The sequence below is a fragment of the Pan paniscus genome, chromosome 4 (assembly GCF_029289425.2).
Source record: "Pan paniscus chromosome 4, NHGRI_mPanPan1-v2.0_pri, whole genome shotgun sequence".
NCBI classification, from domain to species: Eukaryota; Metazoa; Chordata; class Mammalia; order Primates; family Hominidae; genus Pan; species Pan paniscus.
Window position 1 is genome coordinate 114,205,875 of NC_073253.2, and position 22,025 is coordinate 114,227,899.

General features: G+C 41.2%; 1 protein-coding gene across 2 annotated transcripts in view; it reads right to left on the reverse strand.

The window, feature by feature from the left end:
• The window catches only part of DTWD2 (DTW domain containing 2), a 155,381-nt gene that overhangs the window by 108,049 nt on the left and 25,307 nt on the right, over positions 1-22,025 (reverse strand). For both annotated transcript variants that reach the window (XM_034960376.3, XM_014344967.4), the window contains exon 2: positions 1,714-1,804. In XM_034960376.3, coding sequence (XP_034816267.1) covers positions 1,714-1,804 — 91 coding nt within the window. The remainder of the gene's footprint in view (positions 1-1,713; positions 1,805-22,025) is intronic.

The following is a 22,025-nucleotide window of genomic DNA, read 5'->3' on the forward strand; positions in this document are numbered from 1 at the left end:
CCCAAGCTAGAGTGCAATGTCACAATCATAGCTCATTGCAGCCTAAAACTCCTGGACAGAAGGGATCCTCCCACCTCAGCCTCCCAAGTAGCTAGGCCTATAGGCATGCACCACCACACTTGGCTAATTTTTTTATTTGTTTATAGAGATGGGGTCTCGCTATGTTGCCAGGCTGGTCTCAAACTTGTGGGCTCAAGTTATCCTCCTTCTTCAGCCTCCCAAAGTGCTGGAATTATAAGCATAAGCCACCGCTCCCAGCCTCAAAAGTCAGGTGTTAACCAAAATTGCTGTGGCCGGCAAGCTATCAGTTTACATAAATTTGAGCTGTACAATGTTTTAAGTTTAACTGAAGTAAAATACTGCTAGTGACCAAATTGTCATAATCCTGACAAAAGCATGATGCTGCTAAGACTGAGAAAAAGGTTAGGCCAGGTGCGGTGGCTCACGCCTGTAATCCCAGCACTTTGGGAGGCTGAGGCAGGTGGATCATGAGGTCAGGAGATCGAGACCATCCTGGCTAACACGGTGAAACCCCGTCTCTACTAAAAATACAAAAAGTTAGCCGGGCGTTGTGGTGGGCGCCTGTAGTCCCAGCTACTCAGGAGGCCGAGGCAGGAGAATGGCATGAACCTGGAAGGTGGAGCTTGCAGTGAGCTGAGATCACGCCACTGCACTCCAGCTTGGGCAACAGAGACTCCGTCTCAAAAAAAAAAAAAAAAAAAAGGCTGAGAAAAAGGTTGTCCACCAAATGGAGTAGTTAACAATTTGCAATAAAAGAAAAAATGTTTCAAGGCTGAGGCATGAGAATTGTTTGTACCCGGGAGGCAGAGATTGCAGTGAGCTGAGATTGTACCACTGTACTCCAGCCTGGGTGACAGAGGGAGACTGTCTCAAAAAATAAATAAATAAGTGTTTCATCATTTGAAAGAAAGAAAAGATTAATTTCTTTTATACCTCTGTTAAAGTCTTCAAGTGATCCAGACTTGAGAAATTTAAAAAATAATTATTCCTTCTTAGAAAGCTTGACTGCGTCTATGATGTCCTCAGTTCCTAAATACTGAAAGAGTTTTAACTGCATTTTACAGTAAGTAATTTCATAGTATGCATTGAGTAGCTTTGTATTAATTATAACTTCCTCCCCTCTTCATTATGCAGCTAATCAAGAGTTACAAACACATATACACACTGGCACATATGTATTTTACCTGCACAAGAAAGTATTAATTTTAAAATCTTTACATATAACATGCATTATAAAATATACATGTTTCTTCTATTAATCTAAAATAAACCAAAAATTTATTTATACATTCACTTTGTAAGAGTAAAATGCCAAAGTTACTTCTACTGGAGCAAGAAAAGACATCAAGCATCAAGAAACATAAGCTATGACCAAAATTTAAAAAGCAATGATTTTCTTAGCTCTTTATTCACAAAACCTCATTTTTTCTTCATACAAAATTGTTGGGAGTTTTAAATTTCTATACTATTCAATAACATAGATTTTGTGAAATGGTATCTCTCTCTAGAGCATAAGACTCTATACTATCAGTTGAAATTAAAAAGAAACTATTTTTTCCAAAAGAGAAAGCATTTATCATCAACTTCTTTTCAGAAATGCTAAAGAGCTGGTAAGGATAAGTATGTTTATCTTCGTGTTTCCTCTTGTGGACTCATATTCTATTTGAAATCCTGTATTTTACAAAATCTTACCTCTGCTGGATGCTGAATTATGTACAAGTGGGTAGAGATATGCAGAGGGTGCGCTGGGAGAAATGGACACAAACACACTTTCTGAGGCCGGCTAAAGGGTAAAAAGAAAAATAAAACTGGTAAATCTTAAAAATACAATGATATAACAATTTTTTAAATGACCTTAATCCCACTGCATTTATACAAAGAGGTTTGCTAAAGCTACATTCTTTTCAAAATGAAATACCAAGAATGAATTTAATCAATCAGACTTTAGACATGAGAATTTGGAGAAATTCAAGTAAATTCTTTACCACTTATATAGATTAAGTACCTCAAAACAAAAATCTTACCTTAGTTATATTTAGAGAAAGAATACCTATAAGTCATCTGGTCCCTTTATTCAAAACATGACACTTCTGATTTGCATTCCAAATCAAGAAGAGATCTCATATCAAAGAGAAACCTGGCAACTCTTCTGTATCACTTTAAGTTGAGTAAACAATAAGATGATAAAATACTAGAATATAATTACCAACTAGAGAAAAACGCTAATCAAACTTAGCCATCAATCAATAATAGAGAACTTACCAATTGTGAGAAGAAACTCAAATAGACGCCACCAAATTATATTTGGCTAGAATTATACTAGAAGAGTATTTGCCTTTTCCATTTAACTTACCTTTTCTTACTGTTTGTCATTTTTATTTTACTTACATTTTAGTGCTTTACTACTGTTTAGGTAACTCTTACACACAATATAAAGTTCAATTAGAATTAAAGGGTATACCTCCTATCTCTGTCCTCCAGCCTACAGGATTCTCTTCCTTTAGGGGCAACCAATGACTGGTTTTTTATGTCCTTCCAAAGGTAATGTATGAATAAACATTTGTATTTTACCATTAAACACTATATATGGTATATGCATTTATAATATGAAATTCATGACTAGGCACAGTGGCTCATGCCTGTAATCCCAGCACTTTGGGAGGCTGAGGTGGGCAGATCACCTGAGGTCAAGAGTTCAAGACCAGCCTGGCCAATGTGGTGAAACCCCAACTCTAATAAAAATGCAAAAATTAGCTGGGCGTGGTGGTGGGTGCCTGTAATCCCAGCAACTCGGGAAGTTGAGGTAGGAGAGTTGCTTGAACCCAGGAGATGGAGGTTGCAGTGAGCCAGGATTGTGCCACTGCACTCCAGCCTGGGCGACAGAGCGAAACTCCATCTCAAAAAAAAAACACAAAAAAACAAAAAAAGAAAGAAAGAAAGAAATTCATTAAGCGGCCAGATCCCAGATATGGGAGTAAATTTTTCACAAACGATCACAGGCAGATGTTATATGCCATTACAATAGTATACAAATAAATGTTATATTAAAGGGAATTTCCAGTACCATACATACAAGCTGATCACTGTTAACTCTTTCCTCAATTTTACTTATTGTGGAATTTTAGACTGAGATTAAGAAATGCTTATTAATAAACCATACAGTGTGGGTAAATTGGCTCAAACATCTGTTAAACACACCCTCTCATTCTGCAAGAAACTGCCAAATCTATGCTCTGGATGAAGAAATTATCTAGATATCTTAGGCAGAAGTAAAATCATATTATACATGACTCCACCTCCTCTTTCCAACCCCACTGAACCTGGAATGGAAGTTTAACCCAAGGAAAATCAATACACCTGATTTCCAGTGACTTCTGAGATGATTTCCAATGATTGTTCTGCCCCACACTGGATTTCCTCTCAGGAATATGAGGAGACTTTTGAGATGGAAAGTCTTTCTGTGGTCACAAGAGTAAACACAAAAGAGGGACAGACACCAACTGATGAAACAGGGTGCAATGACAAACAGATCGAGGACTGCTATAAGAAAGGATTCCTCACTCAGTAGAAAGACGAACAGGATGAGGTACATTCAAATTCTAAAAAACAAGATTCTGATTTTTTCTATTAAGTTAATCAAAACCAAAAACTAAAATGATTCAAAGAATAAATACATCATAGGACAGAAGAACCAAGTAAAAACATGTTTCTCCAACATAACCAGGCAAATTTAAATAAAGTATCTCTATGCTAACAGTATTTCAATGTGGTGGGTGGCGTAGAGTTTGACTTTGAATTTTTTTTAATAAATCTATTCAAATTTTGACTGAAGAAAAGCTGTAAGTCTACAAACATTAGCTTTAATCTTTAAAAACAAACAAACAAACAAAACAGAATCTCACTCTGTCACCCAGGCTGGAGTGCAGTGGCACAACCTCAGCTCACTGCAACCTCTGCCTCCCGGATTCAATCGATTCTCGTGTCTCACCCTCCTGAATAGCTGAGATTACAGGCACACATCACCATGTCCAGCTAATTTTTTATATTTTCAGTAGAGAGAGGTTTTCACCACTGTGGCCAAGCTGGTCTCCAACTCCTGACCTCAAGTGATCCGCCCACCTCAGCCTCAAAAAGTACTGGTGAAACAGAAAATTTTCCTTGACCCCTTCCTGATAAAAGTCCTAACTTTTATCTGTAAAAGTTAGTTAAAAAGGGCAGTTCAAATAAGTTGATTTTGTGATACTATTGAGGAACTTCAGTTATATTGTGGTTTTGTATAGTTCTAAAAATCCCCAAAATGAATTGAAGTTAGACTCACTTTAATAACAAATGTTGCATAACACAGTTGATGAATGATAATATATATTATAAAAACATATTGTAATAGGTAGTTCATCTACTAAAGGTTAGAAATCAACCTTTTAGGTAAAATGTTATTGGGGCAACATAGAGTGTTGACAGATGTGGAAGATACTATAGCATAGCCTGCCTTAGCTGGTGAGTGGCGATTAGGCCTGGTGGAACTGCCATTAATAAACCAACTGTGGGCCAGGCACGGTGGCTCACGCCTGTAATCCCAGCACTTGGGGAGGCCGAGGCGGGCGGATCACAAGGTCAGGAGTTAGGGACCTTCCTGGCTAACACGGTGAAATCCCGTCTCTACTAAAAATACAAAAAAAAAAAATTAGCTGGGCATGATGGCAGGTGCCTGTAGTCCCAGCTACTCGGGAGGCTGAGGCCAGGGAATGGCATGAACCCGGGAGGCGGAGCTTGCAGTGAGCCGAGATCATGCCACTGCACTCCAGCCTGGGCGACAAAGCAAGACTCCATCTCAAAAAAACAAAAACAAAAACAAACTGTGATCAGGGCGAGGAACAGGAAAAAAGGAAATATGGGGAAATGGAGTGAATGCCAGGTGGATCAGAGAGACACGGTCATGGGGGTCAGGTGTGGTATCAGGAATAATGTGGGGGCCAGCCTAAAACAGTAAGGTCAAGTTGTTTGGACAGAAAGGCTACAGGGCACGGTCCCGGCTCTCGTGTAAGAATTCTGACCGCACAGCCCTGCACTTCGGCTGTGTGTGATGAAAAGGGTTGGGATTAGTTAGGGAGAGCTAGTGTGGAAGCAGCTTCTAGGGCTGTTTTTAAGGAAAGGAAAGAGGAGTGGGGAAAGGATTTAGGATCTATGAGGTCAGCTAAGTTTCCTTTTGTGAGTTTATATAACGGTTTAGTCAGGATGGCAAAACCAGGTATCCAAAGGTGAAAGTACCTAACCATGCTAGGAAGGAAAGGAGTTGTTGCTTTGTAGAAGGGGTTAGGGTTTGGGAGATTAGCCAGACTCAGCAGGGAGAGAACGTGTGTTTTTATTAAGAATTATGCCGAGATAGGTAACAGATGAGGAAGAAATTTGGGCTTTGAAGGAGGATACGCGATATTCTTTTGAGAACAGATGTTGGAGGAGCAGAAGGGTGTCCTTTTGGGAAGATTTGTAGGAGGGGCTATAAAGTAGAAGGTTGTCAAAATATTGAATAAAGTGAGAAGCAGATGGATGGAAAGAAAGTAAATCATGAGAAACGGCTTGACTGAAGTAATGGGGGCTGTTCCTGAAGCCTTGTGGCAGTACAGCCTAGGTAAGTTGCTGAGACTGATGGGTGTCAGGGTCAGTCCAAGTGAAAGCAAAGAGAGGCTGGGATGAAGGGTGCAAAGGAATAGTAAAGGAAGCATGCTTGAGATCCAGAACAGAAAAATGGGTTGTGGAGGGAGGTATTGAGGACAAGAGTGTACGGGTTGGGCACTACAGGGTGGACAGGCAAAACAATTTGGTTGATAAGGCATACATCCTAAACTAACCTGTAAGACTTGTCTGGTTTTTGGACGGGTAAAATGGGAGAATTGTAAGGAGAGTTTATATGCTTTAGAAGCCCATGCTGTAGCAAGTGAGTGATAACAGGCTTTAACCTTTTAAAGCATGCTGTGGGATGGGATATTGGCATTGAGTGGGGTAAGGGTGATTAGGTTTTAATGGGATGTTAAGGGGTGCATGATCATTCGCCAAGGTAGGAATAGAGGTGTCTCATACTTGTGGATTAAGATGGGGAGACACAAGGGGAGGATGTGAAGGAGGCTTTGAACTGGGGAAAAGGGCGGCAATGAGTTGTGGCTGTAGCCTAGGAATAGTCAGGAAAGCAGATAAGTTAGTTAAAATGCCTAGACCTAATAAGGGAACTGGGCATGTGGGGATAACTAAAAAGGAGTGCACAAAAGAATATTGTCTAAGCGGCCGGGCGCGATGGCTCACGCCTGTAATCCCAGCACTTTGGGAGGCCAAGGCGGGCAGATCACGAGGTCAGGAGATCGAGACCATCCTGGCTAACATGATGAAACCCCGTCTCTATTAAAAATACAAAAAATTAGCCGGGCATGGTGGCGGACGCCTGTCGTCCCAGCTATTCAGGAGGTTGAGGTGGGAGAATGGTGTGAACCCAGGAGACGGAGCTTGTATTGAGCCGAGATCATGCCACTGCACTCCAGCCTCGGTGACAGAGTGAGACTCCATCTCCAAAAAAAAAAAAAAAGAATATTGTCTAAGTTGGCACCAGAGTTGGGGAGTTTTAAGAGGTTTAGAAGCCTGGCTATCAATACCTACAACAGTTATGGAGGCAAGGGAAACAGGCCCTTGAAAAGAAGGTAATGTGGAGTGGGTAGTCTCTGTATTGATTAAGAAGGGGACAGCCTTACCCTCCACTGTAAGAGTTACCTCAAGCGCCTGTGATGGTCCAGGAGGCTTTTGAGGCAATCAGGCAGTGTCAGTCTTCAGCTGCTAAGCCGAGAAGATTGGGGAAGGAGTCAGAGAGCCTTGGGCCAGAATTCCAGGGGCTCTGGGAGTGGCTGCCGGGCAAGTTGGACAGTTCGATTTCCAGTGGGGTCCCGCACAGATGGGACATGGCTAAGGAGGAATCCCGGGCTGCAGGCATTCCTTGGCCCAGTGGCCAGATTTCCGGCACTTGAAGCAAGATCCTGGGGGAGGAGGTCCTGAAGGAATGCCTGACCACTGTGGCTTAGGCGTTTTGAAGTTCTTCTGTGCTGGAGATGTGGCTGGGGTTTCTCTCACAGCAGAGGCAAGTAATTGCAACTCAGAAATACATTGCTGCTTGGCTGCCTCTTTTTAATTATTGTACACCTTGAAGGCAAGGTTAATTAAATCCTGTTGTGGGGTTTGAGGGCTGGAATTTAAGTTTTGGAGCTTTTTTTAAACGTCAGGAGCAGATTGGGTAATAAAATGCATATTGAGAATAAGACGGCCTTCTGGCCTTTCTGGGTCTAGGAAGGTAAAGTCTCTAAGGGTTGTTGCCAAACAAGCCATGGACTGGGCTGGGTTTTCATATTTGATGAAAAAAAGCCTAAACACTAACTGATTTGGGAGAGGCTGGATAAAGAAAAAGGAGCATTAACTTTGACCATGCCTTTAGCTCCAGACACCTCTTTAAGAGGAAATTGTTGGGCAGGTGGGGGAGGGCTAGTCACAGAATGAAACTGTAAGCCGGACCGGGTGTGAGGAGAGGAGGTGAGAGAAGGATTATAGGGTGGAGGAGCAGAAGCCGAGGAAGAAGTGGGACCTGGCTCAGCCTGGCGAGGGGCAGCCTGGGGAGGAAGGGAGAGGTCATATAGGTCTGTAGAAAAGGAGGATTCAAAGGACTCAGAGCTTGGGGTGGAGACTGAAGGAACAGACAGGAGAGAAAGAAGAAAGATTTGGGACGAGTTGCATTGGGAGCAGCGATTAGAAAGGGACTGATGTGAAAAAGAATGCCTAGACGTCAGGCACCTCAGACCATTTGCCCATTTTACGAGAATTATTATCTAGATCTTGTAGGATGGAGAAATCAAAAGCGCCATTTTCTGGCTATTTGGAAACACTGTCAAGTTTGTATTGGGGTTAAGCGGTGTTGCAGAAGAAAATAAGGCATTTAGGTTTTAGGTCAGGTGTGAGTTGAAGAGGTTTTAAGTTTTTGAGAACACAGGCTAAGGGAGAAGGAGGAGGAATGGAGGGTGGAAGGTTGCCCACAGTGAAGGAAGCAAGCCCAGAGAAAAGAGAGGGTAGAGACATGGAGAGAAGGGGTGGGAGGGTACTTGCCCCGCCTCGGGGAGGTAGTGCTTGCCACCAAGGTGAAGGATCAAGGCAGGCGTCCCCATGGTGATCAGACACCTCTGAAATGTGGCTGAATAATCAGGCAGGTGTCCCCGCGTGATTAAACACAAAGGAAAGACTGTCTTCCCAAGTCTGTGACTGGCACCGGAGTTTTAGGTTCACGGATAAAACGCGTCTCCTCTGTCTCTACCAGAAAAAGAAAGGAACTGAAATTAAGGGAGGGGAGAGATTGAAAGGTGGCGCAGAAATTGAAAGGAGAAAGGGGTTGAGGGATAGTGAGAGGACAGAGAAGACAGTAAAAAGACGCCGCTTACCCAATTTAAAATTGGTGAGATGTTCCTTGGGCTGGTTGGTCTGAGGACCAGAGGTCGTAGATGGATCTTTCTCACGGAGCAAAGAGCAGGAGGACAGGGGATTGATCTCCCAAGGGAGGTCCCCCAATCCGAGTCACGGCACCAAATGTTTCGACACCAAATGTCACGTGCGTCCGTGTGAAGAGACCACCAAAGAGGCTTTGTGTGAGCAATAAAGCTTTTTAATCACCTGGGTGCAGGCAGGCTGAGTCCAAAAAGAGTCAGCAAAGGGACATAGGGGTGGGGCCATTTTATAGGAGTTGGGTAGGTAAGTGGAAAATTACAGTCAAAGGGGTTGTTCTCCGGCAAGCAGGGGCGGGGGTCATGAGGTGCTCAGTGGGGGAGTGTCTGAGCCGGGAGAAGGAATTTCACAAGGTAATGTCATCAGTTAGGGCAGGAATTGGCCATTTTCACTTCTTTTGTGATTCTTCACTTGCTTCATGCCATCTGGATGTAAACATGCAGGCTTGGGCTCAAAGGCCTGACAGGAACATTTAAGAACATTTAGAAACTCTACTCCAAAAGTCTATTTAAAAGTTGTTTGTCTGGAAGTGGTTAGATTCTCAGCCCACAACAGCAGTCTTTAACCCATAAATCTGCAATATTTACAATATTATTTTAAGTACAGTATCTAACCAGGACCACATTGCTTACGCTCCAAGACAACGCCTCTCATCTTGTTTGCACGTCTCTGTTACTCCCAGGGCTGAATTCACTTTCTTTTATTTTAGTCGTATATATTTCCTTTAGATTCCTATTAATACTTCCATTTAAACACGTGACCACATCATATGACAAAATTTTGTTTTCACATCTTCCTCTCACTTCTAGATGACGAACCCTCTAAGAGCAGAGTTTTCATTTAATTTTTGTATCCCCTAGTACAGTGATTCCCAAACTTTTGCTGTTATCAGAATCACCTAGAGGACTCATTAAACTAGACAGCTGAGCCCCAGCCCTCAGAGCTTCTGATTCAGTAAGCCTGAGAATGTGCATTTCTAACAAATTCCTAGGTGGTGATGATGCTGCTAGTGAGTAAGGAGTGAGGGGGTGAAGAATGTAAAGACCACAGTTTGATGTGCAAGGCTCTAGAGGTGTCCGCCCCAGTGGGTTTTATTTTTCAAGTGACTTGAATTCATTTGTATCTACATCCTGCCCACTTACCCATTCCTGTCTACATCTGAAGGTTGGCAAAGCTTGATGAACTTTTGTGAGAAGTAGTAATCAAAGAATAATAAACAACAAAGCTATGGACAAAATGGCTTACCCAAAACCCTTCCCCCTGCATGAAAATTTGACCTTCCCTTAACTAACGAGCTCTGTTACCCTGGCAACATGATAACTATATTGCTAAGCAACACTGTATGTGATTTAAATGACAACTGACTGGTAGATTGCATATGGACTAGAGACCTATAAAGACCCTATGGGGACACCATACTTTGGACTTCCCTAAATTGGAACCGTAGAAACTTGCTAGAGAGTTGTTACAAAAGATGTCGGCTCCTGAGGGCATAAAGTTATTAGGCTACCTTATCTGCCTAGTGCAGAACATATCACCTTCCACCTGAGCTGGACTGCTATGCCAGACTGCCACAAGGATGCCAGCAGAAAAGGGTCATCTAAGGTTGGTCTACAATGCCACAAATGCAAATTTGTGGCTCCTGGCCTATATCTTTCTGGTATTAGGTGTGGCCTAAAGTAGTCTTATGCACCTGAGTGTCTAGCAACTGGTGCTCTGCCTGGTATCTTATCCCAGATATCTGCAGAGCTTAAAGATTCACTTAGACCAGGTCTTTGCTCCAATGCCCCATTCTAAAATAATCCAAGGCAAGGCATGGTGGCTCATGCCTGTAATCTCAGAATTTTGGGAAGCTGAGGAGAAAGGATCACTTGAGCACAGGAATTCGAGATCAGCCTAGGAAACATAGCAAGACCTCATCTCTACTAAAAATTTAAAAATTAGCCAGACACGGTGGTGCACAGCTGTAGTCCCAGCTACTTGGGAGGCTGAAACAGGAAGACTGCTCATACCCAGGTGTTTGAGGATGCAGTGAGCTATGATCACACCACTGTACTCCAGCCTGGGCAACAGAGAGAGAAAAACCCTGGCAATCAATCAATCAATCAATCGAATCATCCACCTTTTCTCTCACTATCACTCTCTATCCCCTTATTCTGACTGATTTTTCTTCACAGCATTTTACTACTATTTGACATTGTGATAGCTGAATGTGGGTTTCCTTCCCTAAAATGTAAGCTACAGGGAGGCAAGGACTTAGCCTACCTTTTTCACTGCTATATCCCCAGCACCTGGCATAGTAGGTGCTCAATAGATATTGCTGAATACATAAAGGATTTTTTTCTTTTTTTGAGACAGGTGTCACTCTGTCACCCAGGCTGGAGTGCAGTGGCATGATCTCAGTTTACTGCAACCTCTGCCTCCCAATTCAAGCAATTCTCATGCCTCAGCCTCGTGAGTAGCTGAGGTTACAGGTGTGCGCCACCACATCTGGCTAATTTTTGCATTTGAATAATTAATGTTATTTTTGGATTTTTTTTGTAGAGAGGAAGTTTCTCAAATTCCTGGCCTCAAGTGATCCACCTGCTTCGGCCTCCCAAAGTGCTGAAGTTACAGGCGTGAGCCACCGTGCCCAGCCTGAAGGAATATCTTTACATTCCGTCTTCTCTAAACCTTTGAATGCTTTCCTCCTCCTATACAATTTTCTATCCCATTCGTTAATTTTTTTTTATATATCAAAGTTTAATTTCTCCTTTATGCCCTCTCTGGTACTTAAGTAATTCATTTGTATTACAAATGAAATTCAGAGTGTCAGGTCTTCCTTTATTATATTTTGTGATCATTTTGATAAGTGATCGCACATAAAAGACAAAAATATTTACTGAAGAAAACAGTTACTAAAAAAATAGCTAAGCAATTTATGTGTAAACACTATAAGCGTGATTTAACCTAAAACTAATTGCTTTAACTCATGATTTTATATGCTCACAAAACATTTTCTATTTTCTTTAAAGCATATTCTCTTTATTAACCTAATTTTAATTATAATTACTTCAAACTAATAAAACTGTAGCTCTTTAAAACATCTCAACTAGCTTTATATTTAGCAAGTTACTTTATAGGACGCATTTCTGCTTTATTACCTTACTATCAATCTTTCCTCCCCGACAATGCTCTGCATGCATGGTAATGGTGATTAGCTGACCAACTGTTAAACCATCTCTTCCTAAACTAGTGGGTAAGTGCAGAGTAACTGCTCTCCTCATTCTAAAATCTCTCTAGAAGGTTTAAATATTTAAATTAATAATGGACTGAATAATTTATAAATTCAACAAATTTTTATTCAAATATTTACTGCATACCTATGTGCCAGATATTAGGCACTTGGGACAATAAAATGAACAAAGATTCCTACCCTCATGGAGCTTATTTGTTCTCACTGTGCCAGAAATAATTTTTTAAAAGTTCCTTGCTTCTCCAGGCACATAGCAGGGTGCAGCTACTCAGGAGGCTAAGGCAGGAGGATCACTTGAGCCCACTTTGAGGCTGCAGTAGTACACCCAGTGAATAGCCACTATGCTCCAGCCTGGACAACACAGCAAGACCCCTATCTCTTAAAAAAAAAAAGTTCCTTGCTTCCTATGAACTACTATACTTGACAGGCAAAAAATATCACATAACTATACATCAAAACTGATTATTTGTAAATAATGAATATTCATTTTTTTAAATCAAGCTACTTCTAGAATTTATATAGATATGAGAAATAAAAACTAACATCTAAAGAAATATACACTGGTCAACTGGGTATAGGTTTGGGGAATAACTATTATAATGTCACTACCAATGTTATTGTCTTGCTATGTGACCTTGGGCATGTCACAGATTTTCAATTTCCTTCCGAACAAAACTGGTAACAATAAGGCAACAAGAGAGTTCTGGGGAATAACTACTGCATTACAGGCAAACATTCTGGCTATTATTTTGAGCTAATTTATAACAGACTGACCAAAATAGGTGCTGAGATTTTTCCCTTTTCTATATTTATAATGTACTTACAATGTATTTTTCCGCTCATGGGGGTTTATCTTCTTTAAAACCTATACAACCCAATTAATGTAATTACATTCTTAAAATATAAATGAAACCTTCAAATCATTTCCCCAAGGAAATTCTGTGAAATAAGCTTTTTCTTCTTTTCTCATTAAGGATGTAGAAATAAATACATGGGCTTCCTGTCAGACTAAGACTGACTTGCTTCCTAAACAAATGCTGTAATACAAAGGTAATGTGTATCACTCTGGGCATACTATCTCTGACAGCCTGTGGGCTAATAAAATTATATCTGACATATGACTAGAGATGCTAGGACCTACAAAAACATCTTTCAAAGCTTTAATTAAATTTCTTATATAGTATTCACTGAAAGCTTTTTTCTCACAGTACTGATTTTAATCAAGGTGATTCAAATAAGTAAACTTTAAAGATTAGTGAACAGATTTACAAGTACTCTTTTTAAAGAGTACTAAACAAAAGCAAATGTGGAACCCAGAAAAATAGTGCACCTCAACTTTACCAATACTCAACAAAATTTTTATACTCCTAACATAGCGAAAAAGCAAAGAACAAAAAGTTTCATAGCTATTCATTCAACTAGTTGAATAGATACACTGCATTACACATTAAAACGGCAACAATTTTCCAATTTTAAAACTGGCTTTGGAAAACTAAATACCATAGTGCCCTCTGCTGTCATTTTAAAGAAACTAAAGTGATCTGTAAGATAAAGTCATTGTCAGATTTCTGAAACTATATATCCAACATAACCAATAAAAGTAGAAATAGCTTTACATGATTAACATTATAATACATTTTCATCTCCAAAACAGAAGTAGGTAACATCTTCCATGTCTGACTGCTTCAAGTACAAATAACAATAATATTCCCATACCCTGCAAAATTGTTTTCCTTACTAGATTCTCTTATAACTGGCTTTAGAAGTGGAGGAAGGATAGACTTAGAAAAAATATACTGCTGTGATTTTTTTTTTCTGAGACATAGTCTTGCTCTGTCACCCAGGCTGGAGTGCAGTGGCATGATCTCGGCTCACTGCAACCTCCGCATCCCGGGTACAAGCAATTCTCCTGCCTCAGCCTCCCAAGTAGCTAGGATTACAGGGGCGCGCCACCATGCCTGGCTAATTTTTGTATTTTTAGTAGAGATGGGGTTTCACCATGTTGGCAAGGTTGGTCTCGAACTCCTGACCTCGTGATCTGCCTGCCTTGGCCTCACAAAGTGCTGGGATTACAGGTGTGAGCCACCGCACCTGGCCACTGTTGTGATTTTTTAATTACAGTGTGAAGTTGTCCTATCCTAAAACGGTGATATATATAATATATATCTGTTTTAAATATATATACACATTTGTTTTTCTTTTTGCGAATTGGGCAGCCTCCCACAAAGGAACAGATTCAGAAACACTCCCAAGAATAAATGTCTTTAGATGAGAGTTTCAGAGACTTGTGCCCCAGAGGGCATGCCTAGAGCAGTGAAGAAATTATCAAGTTTATTTGAATTATGGACTTGCATCTTACTATCCTTAACAGGGAATCTCACCCTAAATATATATTGTGCTTTGAGATAATAAATAATAGTAGTTAGACTCCATTATACTATCATTACTGACCAAAACATTTTTAAAGACTTTATCTCACCAATACTTCTTCCTTTTTTGATATCTAGTTTTGTGTATGTTTTATGAGGTGCATCATATACTAATATACAATAAGTGTGTGTAATTAGAGAAAAATAAGCCTATCTATTAAAATGCACACTAATTTTTTTAAATCAACTGCAGTATGTAATCAAAATAATTACATCACTGGCCTAGACATGTTTGTTCCTACTAGATCTATAATTAATATAAGTTTTCATGTGAAACCACAAGTTGGTTATTTGAAAGAATAAATCAGACAGACCACTGGCGGCCAGGCGCGGTGGCTCACACCTGTAGTGCCAGCACTTTGGGGGGCCAAGGTGGGCAGATCATGAGGTCAGGAGCTCGAGACCATCCTGGCTAACACAGTGAAACTCCGTCTCTACCAAAAATACAAAAACAAAATTAGCCGGGTGTGGTGGCAGGTGCCTGTAGTCCCAGCTACTCCAGAGGCTGAGGCAGGAGAATGGCGTGAATCCGGGAGGTGGAGTTTGCAGTGAGCCGGGATCATGCCACTACACTCCAGCCTGGGCAACAAAGCAAGACTCCGTCTGAAAAACAACAACAACAACAAAAGACCACTGGCTAGACTAATAAAGAAAAAAAGAAAATCCAAATAAAGAATCAGAAATGACAAATATAACATTAACACCAACCCCACAAAAAGACAAAAAAAAAAAAGACTATTATGAACACCTCCACGCATATAAACTAGAAAACCTAGAAGAAATGGAACCTACAAGCCAATATCCTTGATGAACATAAATGCAAAAATCCTCAAAAAAAATTAGCAAACCGAATCCAGCAGCACATCAAAAACAAATTCACTGCAATCTGATCAAGTAGGTTTTATCCCTAGGATGCAAGAATGGTTCAATATACGCAAATCAATAAATGTGATTCATCACACAAAGAGAACTAACAACAAAAACCACATGATCATATCAATAGATGCAGAAAAGGCTTTCAATAAAATCCAGCATCCCTTCATGTTAAAAATCCTCAACAAACTAGGCACTAAAGGAACTTACCTCAAAATAATAAGAGCCATCTATGCCAAACCCACAGCCAACATCATACTGAACAGGCAAAAACCAAAAGCATTTCCCTCGAGAACTGGAACATGACAAGTCTGCTCACTCTCACCACTCCTATTTAACACTGTATTGGAAGTCCTGGCCAGAGAAATCAGGCAAGGGAAATAAATAAAAGACGTCCAAATAGGAAGAGAGAAAGTCAAACTATCTCTGTTTGCAGACAATATTCTTTTTTACCTAGAAAACCCCATAGTCTGCCCAAAAGCTCCTAGATCTAATAAACAACTTCAGCAAAGTTTCAGGATACAAAATCAATGTAAAAAAATCAGTAGCATTTCTATACACCAATAATGTCCAAGCTGAGCGCCAAATCAAGAACACAATCCCACTCACAATAGACACAAAAAGAATAAAAATACTTAGGAATATAGCTAACCAAGGAGGTAAAAAAATCTCTACAACTAGAATTACAAAGCACTGCTCAAAGAAATCAGAGATGACACAAACAAATAGAAAAGCATCCCAAGCTCATGGATAGGAAGAGTCAACATTGTTAAAATGACCATATTACCCAAAGCAATATACAGATTCAATCCTATTTCTATCAAACTACCAATGACATTCTTCACAGAATTAGAAAAATAAAACTATTCTAAAATTCATATGGAACCAAAAAAGAGCCCAAATAACAATTGCAATTCTAAGCAAAAAGAACAAAGCTGGAGCAAACACATTACCAGACTTCAAACTATACTATAATGCTACAGTAACCAAAACAGCATGGTACTGGTACAAAAACAGACATACAGATTAATGGTACAGAATAGAGTAAAGCCACATACCTACAACCCTCTGATCTTCAACAAAGCTGACAAAAACAAGCAATGGAGAAAGGATTCCCTATTCAATAAATGGTGCTGGGATAAGTAGCTAGCTGTATGTAGAAGACTGAAACTAGACCTCTTCCTTACACCATATATAAAAGTCAACTCAAGATGGATTAAAAACTTCAATGTAAAACCTAAAACTATAAAAATCCTGAAAGATAAACTAGAAAACACTACTATAGACTAGGCACTGGCAAAGAATTTATGATGAAGATGCTAAAAGCAACTGCAACAAAAATTAAAATTGACAAATGGGACTTAATTAAAAAGTTTCTGCAAAGCAAAAGAAACTTATCAACAGAGTAAACAGACAGCTCACAAAATGGGAGAAAATATTTGCAAACTATGCATCTGACAAAGGTCTAATATTCAGAATCTACAAGAAACTTAAATCTACAAGCAAAAAAAACCCATTAAAATGTGAGCAAAAGACATAAACATTTTTCAAAATGAGACATATATACGGCAAAGAAGCATATGAAAAAATGCTCAACATCACTAATCACCAGAGAAATGCAAATCAAAATCACAATGACATACCAGCTCACACCAGTAAGAATGGCTATTATTAAAATGTCAAAAAAACAAGAGATGCTGGCAAGACTGCAGATAAAAGGGAATGCTTATATACTGCTGGTGGGAATGTAAATTAGCTCAGACACTATGGAAAGCGGTTTAGCAATTTCTCAAAGAACTTAAAACAGAATTAACATTCCATCCAGCAATCCCATTATTGGGTATATACCCAAAGGAATATAAACTCTTCTACCATAAAGACCCATGCACATGTATGTTCAATGCAGCCCTATTCACCAAAGGAAAGACATGTAATTAACCTAAATGAGCATCAGTGGTAGACTGGATAAAGAAAATGTGGTACATATACACCATGGAATAGTATGCAGCCATAAAAAAAAAACAAAATCATGTCCTTTACAGCAACATGGAGCTGGAGGCCATTATCCTAAGTGAACTAACACAAGAACAGAAAACCAAACACTGCATATTCTCACTTATAAGTGGGAGCTAAATATTGAGTACACATGGATGCCAAGAAGGAAACAATAGACATTGAGGCCTAATTGAGGGTGGAGGGTGGGAAGAGGGTGAGGATCAAAAAATTACCTAGTAGATACTATGCTACTTACCTGGGTGACAAAATAATATGTACATAAAACCCCCATGATACACAATTTATCTATAGATCCAACCTGCACATGTACCCCTGAAACTAAAATAAAAGTTAAAAAAAAAAAAAGTTTTAGTGAGTGTTATAATTGAGAAAGCTTAAGAGAGGCCAGATGCCTAGAGAACAAACGTCTCATGTCTAGAGAGATGAATATATACAGCAGCTAGAAAAGCCCCTACTAAAACTGTGATGACAGTTATGGATCAACTAAGACTGAGAATCTTATCATAATCATCTCACGTTCAGTTAACCTATTACTTACTTCCTTTCTTTTTACAGAAATATAAACAAATATAAAATATAGCAAACAGCTTTCTTAACAGCAAATTAATTTAATCACTCTTTCCTCTGCAAACTATTATTTTATATTTCCATAGTTTGTCTTAAATATTACCTAGACATGTTTTCTCTCATACTTAATTCACTATATGTTCTAAAGGAAACAATTTCTTAATCATTTTTGTATTATCCCAGCTGTGCATTTCCTGGGTACTAGATATTGAATAAATAATGATTGGACAAATAAAGAATGTCCACATGATTTATTCAAACTGAGCCTCCCGGTCCTCATGTAGCAGAATCCTCTGCTCCTTATTCACTGGCTGCATGAACATCCATCCTTATAAGCAGGAATCAAAGATTAAAGTAAAGATATTCTGCATAAAATAGAATGAGAAGACAATGTTATTGGGAAACTTACCTATTTTGCTTATTCTCTCATCTCCTTTTCTTATCTAAAAACTGTCTATATTTTAAAACACTGATTTTTGTATACTTGCTTTATTGGGGGGGGCATACTTCCTCATTTTACATCAATGTCCATTTTCTCAAAAAAGCACAAAGACAGTTAAAAATTTTCTTTGCTACAAAGTAAAGAAAATATATTGATTTAGGTTAGTATTACATTACTACATAAGAGAATATAATAGTGCTACGAATAAGCCATTGATTTTGAGAGTTAAAAATTTTCTTTGCTGCCAGGCGCGGTGGCTCATGCCGGTAATCCCAGCACTTTGGGAGGCTGAGGCGGGAGGATCACCTGAGGTCAGGAGTTCGAGACCAGTCTCAACATGGAGAAACCCCATCTCTACTAAAAATACAAAATTAGCTGGGCATGGTGGTGCATCCCTGTAATCCCAGCTACTCAGGAGGCTGAGGCAGGAGAATTGCTTGAACCTGGGAGGCAGAGATTGTGGTGAGCCGAGATCACGCCATTGCACTCCAGCCTGGGCAACAAGAGCAAAACTCTGTCTCAAAAAAAAAAAAAAAATTCTTTGCTATAAATTAGAGAAAATACATTAAGATTTAGGTTAGTATTACATTACTATGTAAGAGAACACAATAGTGCTACAAATAAGCCACAGATTTTGATGCCTTTCCCCTAAAAAAGTGGTTTTCATCAATGCAACACCTATATACAGCTAAGAATTGAGTATGACTGAAAGTACCAGAATGACAAAATTCCCATCACGAGGCAATTTATTTATGGTGACCTGCCACATTAACACATGAAAAATTATTAATTTGCCCATAACTTCTGAATCCAAAAAAAAAATCCTAAAAGAAGCTGGATATTAGCAAAACAGACTAATTTCATAAACAGTAATGATATTTCATGGAGAAGAAAAAGGAAGTGGGATTAGGGAGTAAAAATAAAAGAGGGAAGGAAAAGGAGAAGGGAGAGGAAAAGAAGGGACAGGTAAAGACAAAGAATTTAACATTTATTGCACACTTTTATGTTTTAGGCACTATGCTAAATACTTTAATTCTCACAAAACCTGTCAGCAGGAGGTAGTATTTTTAGCCTAACTTAAAGATGATGAAACTAAGGCTTAGAGAGGTTAAGTAACTTTTTCAAGAGAAAACAGAGCTGGGGCTAGAGCTTGGTTCTGTCTGATTCCAAAATGCATGCCTTTAATCAACACATTTGACTGAGTCCACATAAGCAGTTAATGTACAATGAAAAGTCTTAACACACAGTTCTATCCAGCTGTCCTAGAACCCAGAAGACCTAGCACTAGAATTAAAACATTTAGAGATAAATAAACAAACCTGAGGGTCTAAAGAGGATCCAGAAGCAAAAGATCAAAGCCAAGATATTCATAAAATTCCTCAGTATAAAATGGCTAAAAAGTAATTAAGGATATGTGGTTAAAGATACCATAAGAAATACGAAGAGGCTGACCCACAGGAAGCTAACAATATAGTAGAGAAAAAAGACAAAGTGAGGAGTTAGAAGAAGAAACTATTCAAACTTGGGAGATAGCTAGAAGGATAAGAAATGGTTTCATGCAAGACATGGAACTTGAGCTGGACCTTGAAATAGAGTATGATTGCAGAAAGCACAGATGAGGGAGGAGCTTTTCACAGAGACAGAATAACAGAACAAAGGCATGGAGCCAAACATTAAAAAGCACCTGTTTTGGGGGAGCAGTTCAGTGTAGCTGGAGAAAGGGGTGTATGGAGGAGGAAGAGATGAGTGGACAGGCTGAGGACTGACCTGCAGGACTTGGATGTTACACAAAAGATTCTGAACTCCTTTCTTTACCTAAAATATAAGCACTGAAGGTCTCCAGGAAAGGAATAAAATGAGCAGACAGACATGTTAAAAATATAAAGAACTTCATTAAAAGGGAATTGAACAGATGACAAAATGGAGTTTAGAAAACTACTTCAATTAGCACAGGACTGAAAAAATTTGTTGCCGAGTGATGGCACAGAGAGAAGCCAGGTACTAAAGAGTAGTTTAAATACCACCTCCCCTGTAAAGTTCCAAGCAGGGGTCCCTCCCACCTCTGCACTCCTAAATCACACTATTCATGTTATATTACAATTATTGGCTTACCTGTGTTTCTTCCCTTAAAGTTCCTTATGGTAATAACCAACTTTCATTCATTTTAATACCCCCAGTACCTAACTTGGTGAAAGAAGATATAAGCATTTGCAGGCCAGGTGCAGTGCTTCACACCTGTAATCCCAGTACTTTGGGAGGCCGAGGCGTGTGGACCACTTGAGGTCAGGTGTTCAAGACCAGCCTGGCCAACATGGTAAAACCTCATCTCTATTAAAAATACAAAAATTAGCCAGGCGTGGTGGCTCACGCTTGTAATTCCAGCTACTTGGGAGGCTGAGGCAGGAGAATCACTTGAACTCAGGAGGTGGAGTTGCGGTGGTTGCAGTGAGCCGAGATTGCACCACTACACTCCAACCTGAGCAACAGAGCAAGACTCCATCTCAAAAAAAAAAAAAAAAAAAAAAATTGCAGAATGAAACATCTCAGATGTGTTTACTCATTAATGAGATATGACTTCAGGATGAGATTGGTTCCAAATTATACTTCATATAAGGCGCCAAGTTGTGGTCATTTGGTGGCTGAAAGAGATACCAGGGGAAAATTCCTCTACTTTGCCCTCTCCCTCTCCCTCTCCTCCCCACGGTCTCCCTCTCCCTCTCCCTCTCCCCACGGTCTCTGTCTCCCTCTCTATCCATGGTCTCCCTCTGATGCCGAGCCGAAGCTGGACTGTACTGCCGCCATCTCTGCTCACTGCAACCTCCCTGCCTGATTCTCCTGCCTCAGCCTGCCGAATGCCTGCAATTGCAGGCGCGTGCCGCCACGCCTGACTGGTTTTCGTATTTTTTTGGTGGAGACGGGGTTTCGCTGTGTTGGCCGGGCTGGTCTCCAGCTCCTAACCACGAGTGATCTGCCAGCCTCGGCCTCCCGAGGTGCCGGGACTGCAGAGGGAGTCTCGTTCACTCAGTGCTCAATGTTGCCCAGGCTGGAGGGCAGTGGCGTGATCTTGGCTCGCTACAACCTCCACCTCCCAGCCGCCTGCCTTGGCCTCCCAAAGTGCCGAGATTGCAGCCTCTGCCCGGCCACCACCCCGTCTGGGAAGTGAGGAGCGTCTCTGCCTGGCCGCCCATCGTCTGGGATGTGAGGAGCCCCTCTGCCCAGCTGCCCAGTCTGGGAAGTGAGGAGTGCCTCTTCCCGGCCGCCATCCCATCTATGAAGTGAGGAGCATCTCTGCCCGGCCGCCCATCGTCTGAGATGTGGGGAGCGCTTCTGCCCCGCCGCCCCGACTGGGATGTGAGGAGCACCACTGCCCGGCCGCAACCCGGTCTGGGAGGTGAGGAGCGTCTCTACCCGGCTGCCCCGTCTGAGAAGTAAGGAGCCCCTCTGCCCGGCAGCCGCCCTGTCTGAGAAGTGAGGAGCCCCTCCGCCCGGCAGCCACCCCGTCTGAGAAGTGAGGAGTCCCTCCGCCCAGCAGCCGCCCCATCTGGGAAGTGAGGAGCATCTCCGCCCGGCAGCCGCCCCGTCCGGGAGGTGGGGGGCAGCCCCCGCCTGGCCAGCCGCCCCGTCCAGGAGGGAGGTGGGGGGCAGCCCCTGCCCGGCCAGCCGCCCCGTCCGGGAGGGAGGTGGGGGGCAGCCCCCGCACGGCCAGCCGCCCCGTCCAGAAGGGAGGTGGGGGGCAGCCCCCGCCCGGCCAGCCGCCCCGTCCGGGAGGTGAGGGGCGCCTCTGCCCGGCCGCCCCTTCTGGGAAGTGAGGAGCCCCTCTGCCCGGCCGCCACCCCGTCTGGGAGGTGTACCCAACAGCTCATTGAGAACGGGCCATGATGACGATGGCGGTTTTGTCGAATACAAAAGGGGGAAATGTGGG